Source organism: Pangasianodon hypophthalmus, chromosome 27, assembly GCF_027358585.1.
Source record: "Pangasianodon hypophthalmus isolate fPanHyp1 chromosome 27, fPanHyp1.pri, whole genome shotgun sequence".
In the NCBI taxonomy this organism is placed as follows: Eukaryota; Metazoa; Chordata; class Actinopteri; order Siluriformes; family Pangasiidae; genus Pangasianodon; species Pangasianodon hypophthalmus.
In genome coordinates, this window is record NC_069736.1 from 17,199,827 (window position 1) to 17,215,423 (window position 15,597).

The window sequence follows — 15,597 nt, forward strand, 5'->3', positions numbered from 1 at the left end:
ACACACACACACACACACAGTAAGAAACAAAGAAATCAAAGTGAACAGAGAAAGAAAGGACAAAGAAAAGAGAAGACAGGAAAGAATGAAAAGATGTAAGTATGAAAGAAATAAGAGAGATAAAGAGAAGAAAAGAAGCTGACTACTAAAGCTGAGTGTGTGTGTGTGTGTGTGTGTGTGTGTGTGTGTGTGTCTCACCTGTCCCAGGTCGTTCTGGATGTCCAGGTAAGGTGTCCAGGTGGGGTTGAGGATGATGAGCTCCAGCAGGTGATGAAAAAACTCCCACTGCTCGTGGATGAGTGCCAGGTGCAGCGCCCTGTGCGATTTAAAAAAAAAAAAAAAAAGGGGGGGGGGGGGTCGAAGGTCAGGTCAAAGTTCATACGGAGACCAAACCAACACAGCAGGTTAGAAAGTAAACAGAGTGATATTACGTCCGTGTTAGTTTTAATCCAATAAGCAGCTTTCGTATCGTAAACAGGTGTGTGCTTTATTTTCATTTTTACTAACATCATTTTTTTTTTTTTTCTATCTTGTGATAGCTCACGGTTTTAGCGTTTACGTTTTAGCGTTTTCCTCTAACACACCGGTCGCAAGGTGCTTAACGCCGACGCAGAATCAAAACAACATTAAAAACAACAACAAACTAAAAAAATTAAACAAACTAAAGAACTTATAACAGCCTTCAGGTAGCATGAGAAGCGCTCTCCACGAGCCTAAGAGAAAGAAGTGATAGAAAAAGAGGGGTGTGGGCAAACAAAAAGAAATAAAGAAAGAACAGAAAAAGAAAGGAAAAGAGAAGGAATAAAGGACAGATGGATGGTCTGGGATAGAAAGAAATCAGCCCCAGCCTCACCATCCTGTGTATTTTTCTTACAGCTGTTGGTGCTGGTAGTGGTAATGGTGGTAGTGTTGGTAGTAATGCTGGCAGTGTTTGTGGTAGTGTTGGTAGTGTTGGTGGTAATGTTGATAGAAGTGCTGGTAGTGGTAATGGTGGTAGTGTTGGTAGTAATGCTGGTAGTGTTTGTGGTAGTGTCGGTAATGTTAGTGGTAATGTTGATAGTGTTGGTGGTAATGTTGGTAGAAATGTTGGTGGTAAAGTTGGTAGAAATGTTGGTGGTAATGTTGGTAGAAGTGTTGGTGGTAATGTTGGTAGTGCCATTGGTAGTGTTGGTGTTAGTGTTAATGTTGATGGTAGTATTGGTGGTGCTGGTGGTGTTGAGGTGGTGTTGAGGTAGTGTTCGAGGGTGGTGTTCGGGGGTGTGTTCGAGGTAGTGTTCGAAGGTGGTGTTCGTGGGTAATGATCGAGGTAGTGTTCGAGGGTGGTGTTCGAGGGTAGTGATCGAGGTAGTGTTCGAGGGTGGTGTTCGAGGGTGGTGTTCGAGGGTAGTGTTCGAGGGTAGTGATCGAGGGTAGTGTTCGAGGGTAGTGATCGAGGGTAGTGTTCGAGGGTAGTGATCGGGGGTGGTGTTCGGGGGGGGGGGGGGGGGGTGTTGTTCCGGGTGGTGTTCCAGGGTGGTGTTCGAGGGTGGTTTTCCGGGGGGGGGGTGTTCCAGGGTGGTGTTCGTGGGTAGTATTCGGGGGGGGGTGTTCGAGGGCGGTGTTCGAGGGCGGTGTTCGAGGGCGGTGTTCGAGGGCGGTGTTCGGGGGGTGTGTTCCAGGGTGGTGTTCGAGGGCGGTGTTCGAGGGCGGTGTTCGGGGTGTGTGTTCCAGGGCGGTGTTCGAGGGTAGTGTTCGGGGGGGGGTGTTCGGGGGGCGGTGTTCGAGGGTAGTGTTCGGGGGGTGTGTTCCAGGGCGGTGTTCGAGGGCAGTGTTCGGGGGGTGTGTTCCAGGGCGGTGTTCGAGGGCGGTGTTCGAGGGTAGTGTTCGGGGGGTGTGTTCCAGGGTGGTGTTCGAGGGTGGTGTTCGGGGGGTGTGTTCCAGGGCGGTGGACACCACCAGCCTCTCTTGGCCAGCTCTTGGTGCTGGTGGTGTTGAGGTAGTGATCGAGAGTGGTGTTCGGGGGTGGTGTTCGTGCTCTTGGTGCTGGTGTTCCGCTCAATACCACAAAATCCAAAATAATCTGATTTAATACATTTATTAGTAGCAAATAATCTGATGAACATGATGATGAACAAACATTTCCCCGATCGTGTTTCTGTTAAATCTGTGTTACAGTAACTCCTCTGGTTCGGCTGGGGATCCGGTCAGATCCACCGGGTTTCCGGTACTCACGTGTCTCCGTCCTCGGATATGAAGCTGAACGTGTTGAAGATCTCGTCTCTCCGCCGATCCCGCACTTCCGGTCCGGGCTGAGGAGTCAGTGTGCCGGTCGGTTCGCTCAGGATCACGGTACCGATGCGCTCAGACAGACTCCTCACCGTCTCGTCGTTGATCGAGTCCCCGATGGCGGAGTCCAGCCTCTCGGTCTCGGTCCCGTCCACAGTCACACCGCAGCGGGCTGAGCTCCAGGCTTCTGGAGGCTCTGAGTGCTCCGCGGTGATGTGGACCGGGTCGGCGCTGTCGAGGCTGATAAACTCGGTGCTGATGAGTGAATCCAGGCCGCTGTCGCACCAGTCCTCCGGCAGCTTCTCCGAGCCCAAACCTGCGGAACCATATTTCGATCCAACACCGAGTCCCGATCCCGGGCTAGCTTTCCCAGCATCACTTCTCAGATTGTGTGACAAATCTTGATGAATCCACTCCATTTACAGATCAGGTTTATCAGAACCAGCTAATCTACAAAACTCTTCTAACGTTAGCTAGCTATCACAAGCTAGCTAAACTCAAGGAGTAAACTTAGCTATCGCTGCTCATTTTAGGAGCTTCTTTCTAAACATATTCCGTCTCAAATCATCTCCAACACGTCCTACAGCTCCACCCTCCATGTCCGGGTCATTTTCCAAACCCCGAAACCCGAGTTTACACCCGGAGAAACCGAACAGCTCGCGTTCACTCCAGTAATTTTCCAGAAAAGGCCACTTTAGCTGTAGCTGGCTGCACTTACTTTTTTCCCTACTCGTATTTCGATAAGTCCCGCCTCCCTGCCTGTGATTGGCTAATACAGCCTCGCCTTCTCGTACAGACTGGATAGGAATCTTTCTTATAGACAGAGAGCGTAGCCAATCGCAGGACAGGAGGGCGTGGCTTGAAGGAATACGGGTGGGGAATGTAATCAGACTGCTGCCAGTGTAGGGGATTTCCTGGGAAATTCCCAAAGCCACCAATAATAATGGGAGCAGATCCCGAGGGCGGCGTGTGACGCGCATGCGCAGTGTGGACAGTGCCAGACTGGTTTGTTTGGGGATTTTGTTACAGTACATCCAGTACTTCAAACAGAAAACATACACTAATGTCATCTGTTGTAAGATTAGTGAAGGTTTGGGATATCCCATTAGTTGTTCCTTTGTTTAAACAAACAAACAAACAACAAATAAATAAAATAAAATATACTTATTTGCTTATTAATATGTTATTAATAATTAATTTGTTTGGTTGGTTGTTTGTCTAACTGCAGCTAACCCCAGAATTATTGGCACCCTTCATTAAAATAAGAGAGATTTTAAGAGCAATCTTGAGCTCAGACATGCAGTATGTGAATTGTGTATAATTGTATAATTTCTAGTATTTCCAGTGAATGTCAGGTTTTGACAACCTCATCATGTGTAAACTGGTTTGATCAGAAGTGGTTTGCTTGCACAGCTGATGAAGAAAACATCCTGTTTCTCTGGAAAGCTGTAGTTGCACAAGACTGACAAACTGTGGGATTGTAAATACTTACGAATTATAATTGTAAATATTTATGATTCTGCTTTTAACATACAAATCCCTAAAGAACCACTACTGTAAATGCTGGGAGTAGTTCTTCAGGACATTGGAGGTAGGAAAGGAACGGTATATCTGCTCCACATTCTCCTCACAGAAGACTTTAAAAAATTGTATAATTGTAAACTGGTTAAAGACTACTGTTCCCAATTGTGAGTCAGCACTGAAGAGAATTGTATAACATGGAGAAAGTAATGCAAAATTTAAGAATACAGCGACCAAAATCTGTTACACAAGGGAATTCCAGCTATGTCAATAATGCTCTGAGGAGAGTGTAAGTGAAAACAAATGTAGACCATGCTATCTCATGTTCTCATGTAGTGTAAAATTACAGTGTAGTGTTGTGTAAGAGTAGATCGTGTGGGAGTAAATAGTGGAAGAGTTTATTGTGTAGTGTAAGGGTGTTGTATGTAGTGAAAGAGTATAGCCTGTGGTGTAATCGTATAAAGTGTAGTGTAGCATGTGTAGTATGGCATGCAGTGATAGTGTTGGAGAGTGTAGTGTAAAAGTATAGTGTGTGGTGTAATTGTATAGTGTGTAGCCTTAGAGCATGCACTGTAAGAGTATAGTGTGTAGTAAAAGAGTATAGTATGTCCTGAAAGAGCACAGTGTTCAGCGAAAGAGTATAGCGTGTAGTATATGAATATATTGTGCAGTGAAAGAGTATAGTGAGTAGTGAAAGAGCATAGTGAGAGTATAGTGAGTAGTGAGAGAGTATAGTGAGCAGTGAAAGAGTATAGTGAGCAGTGAAAGACTATAGTGAGTAGTGAGAGAGTATAGTGTATAGAGAAAGAGTATAGTGAGTAGTGAAAGAGTATAGTGAAAGAGTATAGTGAGCAGTGAAAGAGTATAGTGAGCAGTGAAAGAGTATAGTGAAAGACTATAGTGAGTAGTGAGAGAGTATAGTGTGTAGTGAAAGAATATAGTGAGCTGTGAAAGAGTATAGTGAGTAGTGAGAGAGTATAGTGAAAGAGTATAGTGAGTAGAGAAATAGTATAGTGAGAGAGTATAGTGTGTAGAGAAAGACTATAGTGAGTAGTGAGAGAGTATAGTGAGAGAGTACAGTGTGTAGAGAAAGAGTATAGTGAGTAGTGAAATAGTATAGTGAAAGAGTATAGTGAGTAGTGAAAGAGTATAGTGAAAGAGTATAGTGAGTAGTGAGAGAGTATAGTGAGTAGTGAAAGAGTATAGTGAGTAGTGAAAGAGTATAGTGTGTAGAGAAAGAGTATAGTGAGTAGTGAGAGAGTATAGTGAAAAGGTATAGTGTGTAGTGAGAGAGAGTATAGTGAGTAGTGAGAGAGTATAGTGAAAGAGTATAGTGTGTAGAGAAAGAGTATAGTGAGTAGTGAGAGAGTATAGCGAGTAGCGAAAGAGTATAGTGAATAATGAGAGAGTATAGTGAGTAGTGAGAGAGTATAGTGAAAAGGTATAGTGTGCAGTGTAAGAGCGTATAGTGTACGAGTATCATACCGTCTCACTTTCTCCCCTCTCCTCTCTCCTTTCTTGTCCTTAGCTTTTCTCTTTAAGTGGAATATAAATTGTTTTGGTATAAGTAAGCTGCTGTGCTCATATGTGGTTGTATATGCTAAATGTTTTAATTAATGTACATCTGTATAATCTTTAAACTCTTTGACAGTCTATAGCCTGACTGTAATGTAATAATTATTTTATGATCCTTAAATAAAAAATAAAAAATGAAAGATAATAATAGGTTTGATTTTCAAGTGTTTTTACTTCATTTCAGCTACATAGCTATCTGTCCTTGCCCAGGCTGGACTCATGCTGGACATGTCCCTGACCATATGTCTGTGTGTTAGCGTGTGCAGCTGAGAGCATGCTGAAGTGTCTGAAACCCCACTGTCTTCTCTTCACACCCCAGCTTGGAGCCTCACCGACATGTGGAGCGTCCCGCTAAAGTGATTTGTGCGCTACAACACCTAATGTGTGGCTCCATGTCTCTGTTCCGCAGATGTGTCGTTCTTATACAGACCACCAGGGGGCAGGATGGAGACATTCAGGCAGAATTTTAAGAGAATGTCCTCTGATCTGTCACTGATGATGTCATGCTCATGGGCTTCCTCTCGTCTTTGAGGGACATCAGGATGCGTATTCTGTCAGCACTGATGCAGTGCAACGCTCTCACGCCTTACCACTAAAGGTTATCAAATGACAAAGCTACCAATTCTCATTCCTGGCTGTGCAGCAGCCATGAAAAGCTGGTTTAAAATGTAAACATGACACACTGAAGCATTCTGGCTTTCTGGATTTATCATGTAAATCATCATTGTGTTAAAAGATTGAATGGTTCAGTGTGAGCAATAGTCACGTGACAAGATTTCTCTCATTCTACAGTGTAAACAGATGCAGATAAATCAGTAACGTCACCAAAATCTGGAGGAATTTCTTCTAAATCTTTTTTTTTTTTTTTTAAATTTCCACAAAATTTTCCTAGCTATCATTCCTAACTGATGCTAGCTATCAAATACCGTGTTTGTATTAATGACACACAAGATTTTAAACACTGAGCTAGTAGTCATGGAAATTTCCCTAGAAGCCAACACATAATTCAGACGATCTGGAAATGAATATAGTGTGTAGCATAAGTATAATGTGCTGTGTAAGGGAAATAGTATGTTGTGTGGTGTAATAGAATATTGTGTTGTGTACGAGTATAGTGTGCAGAGAAATAGTATAGTATTTAGCATAAGTATAGCCTGCAGTGTAAAGGAAATAGTGTAGTGTGTAGTGCAAGAGTATAGTGTGTAGTGTAATAGTATAGTATATAGTGAAATAGTATAGTGCGTAGCATAAGAGTATAGTGTGTAGTGCAAGAGTATAGTGTATAGTGTAATAGTATAGTATATAGTGAAATAGTATAGTGCGTAGCGTAAGAGTATAGTGTGTAGTGTAAGAGTATAGTGTATAGTGTAATAGTATAGTATATAGTGAAATAGTATAGTGTGTAGCGTAAGAGTATAGTGTGTAGTGTAAGAGTATAGTGTATAGTGTAATAATATAGTATATAGTGAAATAGTATAGTGTGTAGCGTAAGAGTATAGTGTGTAATGAGATAGTATAGTGTGTAGTGTAAGAGTACAGTGTGTAATGAAATAGTATAGTGTGCAGTTTGAGAATATAAAGTGTAGTGTAAGATGTGTAGTGTATGAGTATAGTGTGCAGTGAAATAGTATAGTGTGAAGTTTAAGAGTATAGTGTGTAGTGAAATAGAGTGGTGTGTAGCAAAAGAGTATAGTGTGTAGTGTAAGAGTATAGTGTGTAGTGAAATAGTATAGTGTGTAGTGTTAAAATTTAGTGTGTAGTGAAAGAGTATAGTGTGTGGTGATATAGTAGAGTGTAGCGTAAGAGTATAACATATAGAAAAATACAGATTTTTAACCGAGTGTGTTTTAATGACACGCATCATTTCAGAGTTTAATGAAAAAAAAGGGACTATAAAGTAGGGAAGTAAGCAAGGGAGCTAGTGATCATGGCAATTTCCCTAGAAGTTGATACATAAATCAGACTGTCTGGAAATGAATGAGAGAGAGAGAGAGAGAGAGAGAGAGGATATAGGAGTCACCAGTAGTCACTAAAGGCAAAGGTGGTTTGAAGGTGTGTGTGTGTGTATGTGTGTGTTTTGCATTGCTGAATGAATGTTGTTGATCAAAGTAATAGCACCCAGGCCCTCTCTCTCTCTCTCTCTCTCTCTCTCTCTTGCTCTGTGTCTCTGCATTGCAGTTCTTCAATAGGTTATTCCTTATGCCTCCTCACTCCCCCCCTCCTACAGACACACACACACACACACACACACACACTGCCTAGGTGGAGAAAGACAGAGACTTTGAGTTACAATAGCCGAAAAAGGCGAGACTGATGGCTCAGGGGTGTAGTGAAACTTGTTCTTATCTGAAATATGGATAAGTCAGGACAGTTGAAACGCAGCTGAATTATGGGATGTCTGATCAGCATGTGCAAGTGTGAAGTGAGAATATTCTGAGGCTCTGTAACATAAATTATATCAAAAACCTCAGTAAGGATCCGTAGTTTCCCCCTTAGCCCTAAACATACTCAATAAGCTGAGTATAACGTCCAGTTAGAGGCAGGACGCAAGTGCGTAAATTCAGCATTAGATTTATTAGAGTGAATCCGAATATCATTGTCAAGGTCCACGGTGGGGGTTAAAACACAGACAGACAACATTAAACAAGGAGCATCCATCATCAGAAATCAGGAAAACAGGTGAGGGTCAAAACCAGGAAATACAAAGACATATAACTCTAGGAAACACAGGTCAGACTTAAAGTAAAAAATAAATACCTGATAAGACCTTACAATGTGGAAGAGAAACAACAGGGCAGAAATAACCAAACTAATGAAGGGGAGACACAGAACAGGTGAACACATTAGAGTAATCAAGCTATGTAAGAACAGGGGCAGAGACAGGACCAAAACCAAAACAAAAGCACATAACATGAATGAAGTGAAGTGTACGAATATATTGTTAGCACTCAGTAGTCTAGAATAGTACATAAGCATGCGATTTGAGACACAACGTTAGTTTGTTTATTCATTTGTGGACACAGTGTCACATGGTGCTACACCGCCTCTTCTATTAACGTTGGTATTGCACCACACCGATGCATCAAATCAAAACTATTCAACGTTAAATCTAAACTATTAAACGTTAATTTCAGAGGATGAGCACAAACGACCGCGGGATACGCGCGGCAGCCATCTTGTTTACGCTTACGCATAGTTAGCAGCAAGTTTAAATCAGCCTTAAGAGTATAGTATGTAGTGTGGGAGAGAGAAAGGATGGAGTAAATCTCTTGCAGCTGATTTCTGCACACACTGCACTTTTCTGTGGTCATTCCTCAAGAGTTACGCACACGCACACACACACACACACACACACACACACACACACACACACACACTGCTCTTTCCTGCTCTTTACTGCAAAGCATTACTGTGCTGGTGTAGCCCGAACATCAGAGAGCAGAGCTGTGCTGCAGTGCAGCGTTCACTAACCACACACACACACACACACACACACACACACACACTCACACACACACACACACATACAGTGTAACCACATTCATCATAGTGTGATTGAAGTCTCATTATGCTTAACGTTAACACGCTGTGGTGCTGTGCTGGGGCTTCCTTGCAGAAAATACACTCATGACAAACACACAGACACACACACACACACACACACACACATATACAATGCAATGACGCACAATGCAGCTACAAACACACCGCATAAGAATTGTGGAATATCGATTGTTAAACCCACCAGCAACTTACATGTGAACATGTTTGTGTGTGTGTATGTGTGTGTGATTTATGCCTGTTTGCACAAGCAATAACGTCAGCAATAAGGACAATCAGCTACACACATCTAATCATACTCAATCCATCATGTATGTGTGTGTGTGTGTGTGTGTGTGTTTGTACATTGAGTTGTATGTGTATAATCCAGATGCAAATCTCTACCCACAAGAATGGCTGTATTTCTTTCTTCCTCCCTCTCTCTCTCTCTCTCTCTCACACACACACACACACACATTTAGCATGCAGAGTCGCCATCTTGAGTGAGCATTTCACCTTTCTGACCTCCACTCATTTTTAGTGAGACACACACACACACACACACACACACACACACAAGATGCAGCAGCAACACCAGATGTCACTTCATTTGGTTGGATTCTGGTGTGTATTTTGAACTGTTATATTTGTATTTCATTTAATTTCAGATTTACATTTTTACTTTTCTTTTCATTCTTATTGTGAAATAGAAAGACAAGATAAATATTCTCATATGCCCAAGATAATTATACTTAAGATATCATTTTTCATGACATTACAACAAAACCATGGCAACCAGCAATACGTTTGAGTCAGAAATACTTATTAGCGAGTCACAGTGTAGCAGTTTGTCATTGTTTAAACCCTGGGTAAGACAGAATGTGATTTTTTTTTTTATTTACATATTTACAGTGATACTACACATTAGTGTGTCCATAAGTGTGTGTGTGATGCTGTGAGTTCTCATTAAATCCCTGGCAGCCGTATGATAAGGTCCTGCATCATCTCCTCAGCTTATTAAGTATCAAAGATTCATAAAATCCATAGCAAGTGAATGCTGGTGCAAATTTTTAAAAGCACTTCCTGTTTACACCATGTCCATGCAGAATTGTGGACGGTTCATTATCTAACTAATAGCCCACTAGTTAATCGGCTAATTAGCAGCTGGTGAGAGAGCACTCTGTTGAATCACCTCCGTTAACCCCTCAGAGAACACACAGGAATGCTCGGTAAGAGATAACGCTCCTGAAAGTGTGCGCATATCAGATAATAACAATCAACACTGAAGCAAAGTTCATTATATTTAGATATCAGGACTCTTTGTTTAGCGTTATCTCACTTATCGAGCAAACCGACTTTGTTTAGCAAAGTTCCTAGGCTCTCTTACAAATATATCAATAGGCTAGTGTTAAACAATTGTTGCTATGGTAACATCTCAGTTATTGATGCTCTTAATTTAAACATTTCACACAGTTCAGCTAGTAAATAATCCCATTCTGTTGCTCCATGCTGGTCATTTGTTTTACTCCCGTGTAGCAGAGCAACAGTCAAGAGTTACATAGTTTATTTGTGTGTACTGTAAGAGTATAGTGTGTAGTATAAGTGTATCGTGTGTACTGTAAGAGTATATTGTGTAGTATAAGTGTATCGTGTGTGCTGTAAGAGTATAGTGTGTAGTATAAGTGTATCGTGTGTACTGTAAGAGTATAGTGTGTAGTATAAGTGTATCGTGTGTGCTGTAAGAGTATATTGTGTAGTATAAGCGTATCATGTGTACTATAAGAGTATAGTGTGTAGTATAAGTGTATCGTGTGTACTGTAAGAGTATAGTGTGTAGTATAAGTGTATCGTGTGTACTGTAAGAGTATAGTGTGTAGTATAAGTGTATCGTGTGTGCTGTAAGAGTATATTGTGTAGTATAAGCGTATCATGTGTACTATAAGAGTATATTGTGTAGTATAAGTGTATCGTGTGTACTGTAAGAGTAGTGTGTAGTATAAGTGTATCGTGTGTACTGTAAGAGTATAGTGTGTAGTATAAGTGTATCGTGTGTACTGTAAGAGTATAGTGTGTAGTATAAGTGTATCGTGTGTACTGTAAGAGTATAGTGTGTAGTATAAGTGTATCGTGTGTACTGTAAGAGTATAGTGTGTAGTATAAGTGTATCGTGTGTACTGTAAGAGTATATTGTGTAGTATAAGTGTATCGTGTGTGCTGTAAGAGTATAGTGTGTAGTATAAGTGTATCGTGTGTACTGTAAGAGTATAGTGTGTAGTATAAGTGTATCGTGTGTGCTGTAAGAGTATAGTGTGTAGTATAAGCGTATCATGTGTACTATAAGAGTATAGTGTGTAGTATAAGTGTATCGTGTGTACTGTAAGAGTATAGTGTGTAGTATAAGTGTATCGTGTGTACTGTAAGAGTATAGTGTGTAGTATAAGTGTATCGTGTGTGCTGTAAGAGTATATTGTGTAGTATAAGCGTATCATGTGTACTATAAGAGTATATTGTGTAGTATAAGTGTATCGTGTGTACTGTAAGAGTAGTGTGTAGTATAAGTGTATCGTGTGTACTGTAAGAGTATAGTGTGTAGTATAAGTGTATCGTGTGTACTGTAAGAGTATAGTGTGTAGTATAAGTGTATCGTGTGTACTGTAAGAGTATAGTGTGTAGTATAAGTGTATCGTGTGTACTGTAAGAGTATAGTGTGTAGTATAAGTGTATCGTGTGTACTGTAAGAGTATAGTGTGTAGTATAAGTGTATCGTGTGTGCTGTAAGAGTATAGTGTGTAGTATAAGTGTATCGTGTGTGCTGTAAGAGTATATTGTGTAGTATAAGTGTATCGTGTGTGCTATAAGAGTATAGTGTGTAGTATAAGTGTATCGTGTGTGCTGTAAGAGTATAGTGTGTAGTATAAGTGTATCGTGTGTACTGTAAGAGTATATTGTGTAGTATAAGCGTATCATGTGTACTATAAGAGTATAGTGTGTAGTATAAGTGTATCGTGTGTACTGTAAGAGTATAGTGTGTAGTATAAGTGTATCGTGTGTACTGTAAGAGTAGTGTGTAGTATAAGTGTATCGTGTGTACTGTAAGAGTATAGTGTGTAGTATAAGTGTATCGTGTGTGCTGTAAGAGTATAGTGTGTAGTATAAGTGTATCGTGTGTGCTGTAAGAGTATAGTGTGTACTATAAGTGTATCGTGTGTGCTGTAAGAGTATAGTGTGTAGTATAAGTGTATCGTGTGTACTGTAAGTGTATCGTGTGTACTATAAGAGTATAGTGTGTAGTATAAGTGTATCGTGTGTACTGTAAGAGTATAGTGTGTAGTATAAGTGTATCGTGTGTACTGTAAGAGTATAGTGTGTACTATAAGTGTATCGTGTGTGCTGTAAGAGTATAGTGTGTAGTATAAGTGTATCGTGTGTGCTGTAAGAGTATAGTGTGTAGTTTAAGTGTATCGTGTGTGCTATAAGAGTATAGTGTGTAGTATAAGTGTATCGTGTGTACTGTAAGTGTATCGTGTGTACTGTAAGAGTATATTGTGTAGTATGAGTGTATCGTGTGTACTGTAAGAGTATAGTGTGTAGTATGAGTGTATCGTGTGTGCTATAAGAGTATAGTGTGTAGTATAAGTGTACCGTGTGTGCTGTAAGAGTATAGTGTGTAGTATAAGTGTACCGTGTGTGCTGTAAGAGTATAGTGTGTAGTATAAGTGTATCGTGTGTGCTGTAAGAGTATAGTGTGTAGTATAAGTGTATCGTGTGTGCTGTAAGAGTATAGTGTGTAGTATAAGTGTATCGTGTGTACTATAAGAGTATAGTGTGTAGTATAAGTGTATCGTGTGCTGTAAGAGTATAGTGTGTAGTATAAGTGTATCGTGTGTACTATAAGAGTATAGTGTGTAGTATAAGTGTATCGTGTGTGCTGTAAGAGTATAGTGTGTAGTATAAGTGTATCGTGTGTGCTGTAAGAGTATAGTGTGTAGTATAAGTGTATCGTGTGTACTATAAGAGTATAGTGTGTAGTATAAGTGTATCGTGTGCTGTAAGAGTATAGTGTGTAGTATAAGTGTATCATGTGTACTATAAGAGTATAGTGTGTAGTATAAGTGTATCGTGTGTACTATAAGAGTATAGTGTGTAGTATAAGTGTATCGTGTGCTGTAAGAGTATAGTGTGTAGTATAAGTGTACCGTGTGTGCTGTAAGAGTATAGTGTGTAGTATAAGTGTATCGTGTGTGCTGTAAGAGTATAGTGTGTAGTATAAGTGTATCGTGTGTGCTGTAAGAGTATAGTGTGTAGTATAAGTGTATCGTGTGTGCTGTAAGAGTATAGTGTGTAGTATAAGTGTATTGTGTGTGCTGTAAGAGTATAGTGTGTAGTATAAGTGTATCGTGTGTACTATAAGAGTATAGTGTGTAGTATAAGTGTATCGTGTGTGCTGTAAGAGTATAGTGTGTAGTATAAGTGTATCGTGTGTACTATAAGAGTATAGTGTGTAGTATAAGTGTATCGTGTGTACTATAAGAGTATAGTGTGTAGTATAAGTGTATCGTGTGTACTATAAGAGTATAGTGTGTAGTATAAGTGTATCGTGTGTACTATAAGAGTATATTGTGTAGTATAAGTGTATCGTGTGTACTGTAAGAGTATAGTGTGTAGTATAAGTGTATTGTGTGTACTATAAGTGTATCGTGTGTACTATAAGAGTATAGTGTGTAGTATAAGTGTATCGTGTGCTGTAAGAGTATAGTGTGTAGTATAAGTGTATCGTGTGTACTATAAGAGTATAGTGTGTAGTATAAGTGTATCGTGTGTACCGTAAGAGTATATTGTGTAGTATAAGTGTATTGTGTGTACTATAAGTGTATCGTGTGTACTATAAGAGTATAGTGTGTAGTATAAGTGTACCGTGTGTGCTGTAAGAGTATAGTGTGTAGTATAAGTGTATCGTGTGTGCTGTAAGAGTATAGTGTGTAGTATAAGTGTATCGTGTGCTGTAAGAGTATAGTGTGTAGTATAAGTGTATCGTGTGTACTATAAGAGTATAGTGTGTAGTATAAGTGTATCGTGTGTGCTGTAAGAGTATAGTGTGTAGTATAAGTGTATCGTGTGTGCTGTAAGAGTATAGTGTGTAGTATAAGTGTATCGTGTGTACTATAAGAGTATAGTGTGTAGTATAAGTGTATCGTGTGCTGTAAGAGTATAGTGTGTAGTATAAGTGTATCGTGTGTACTATAAGAGTATAGTGTGTAGTATAAGTGTATCGTGTGCTGTAAGAGTATAGTGTGTAGTATAAGTGTACCGTGTGTGCTGTAAGAGTATAGTGTGTAGTATAAGTGTATCGTGTGTGCTGTAAGAGTATAGTGTGTAGTATAAGTGTATCGTGTGTGCTGTAAGAGTATAGTGTGTAGTATAAGTGTATCGTGTGTACTGTAAGAGTATAGTGTGTAGTATAAGTGTATCGTGTGCTGTAAGAGTATAGTGTGTAGTATAAGTGTATCGTGTGTACTATAAGAGTATAGTGTGTAGTATAAGTGTATCGTGTGTACTGTAAGAGTATAGTGTGTAGTATAAGTGTATCGTGTGTACTATAAGAGTATATTGTGTAGTATAAGTGTATCGTGTGTACTGTAAGAGTATAGTGTGTAGTATAAGTGTATCGTGTGTACTATAAGAGTATATTGTGTAGTATAAGTGTATCGTGTGTACTGTAAGAGTATAGTGTGTAGTATAAGTGTATTGTGTGTACTATAAGTGTATCGTGTGTACTATAAGAGTATAGTGTGTAGTATAAGTGTACCGTGTGTGCTGTAAGAGTATAGTGTGTAGTATAAGTGTATCGTGTGTGCTGTAAGAGTATAGTGTGTAGTATAAGTGTATCGTGTGTGCTGTAAGAGTATAGTGTGTAGTATAAGTGTATCGTGTGTACTATAAGAGTATAGTGTGTAGTATAAGTGTATCGTGTGCTGTAAGAGTATAGTGTGTAGTATAAGTGTATCGTGTGTACTATAAGAGTATATTGTGTAGTATAAGTGTATCGTGTGTACTATAAGAGTATAGTGTGTAGTATAAGTGTATCGTGTGTACTGTAAGAGTATATTGTGTAGTATAAGTGTATCGTGTGTACTGTAAGAGTATAGTGTGTAGTATAAGTGTATTGTGTGTACTATAAGTGTATCGTGTGTACTATAAGAGTATAGTGTGTAGTATAAGTGTATCGTGTGCTGTAAGAGTATAGTGTGTAGTATAAGTGTATCGTGTGTACTATAAGAGTATAGTGTGTAGTATAAGTGTATCGTGTGTACCGTAAGAGTATATTGTGTAGTATAAGTGTATTGTGTGTACTATAAGTGTATCGTGTGTACTATAAGAGTATAGTGTGTAGTATAAGTGTACCGTGTGTGCTGTAAGAGTATAGTGTGTAGTATAAGTGTATCGTGTGTGCTGTAAGAGTATAGTGTGTAGTATAAGTGTATCGTGTGTGCTGTAAGAGTATAGTGTGTAGTATAAGTGTATCGTGTGTACTATAAGAGTATAGTGTGTAGTATAAGTGTATCGTGTGTGCTGTAAGAGTATAGTGTGTAGTATAAGTGTATCGTGTGTACTATAAGAGTATAGTGTGTAGTATAAGTGTATCGTGTGTACTGTAAGAGTATATTGTGTAGTATAAGTGTATCGTGTGTACTGTAA

General features: G+C 39.7%; 1 protein-coding gene across 1 annotated transcript in view; it reads right to left on the reverse strand.

Annotated features, from left to right (window-relative positions):
- Positions 1–2,963, reverse strand: part of nfkbib (nuclear factor of kappa light polypeptide gene enhancer in B-cells inhibitor, beta) — a 7,903-nt gene extending 4,940 nt beyond the window's left edge. The window contains exons 1-2 of the mRNA XM_034300657.2: positions 2,212–2,963; positions 199–316 (exon numbers count right to left, since the gene is read on the reverse strand). Coding sequence (XP_034156548.2) covers positions 199–316; positions 2,212–2,684 — 591 coding nt within the window. The 5' untranslated portion in view covers positions 2,685–2,963. The remainder of the gene's footprint in view (positions 1–198; positions 317–2,211) is intronic.
- Between the last annotated feature and the right edge of the window lie 12,634 nt (positions 2,964–15,597).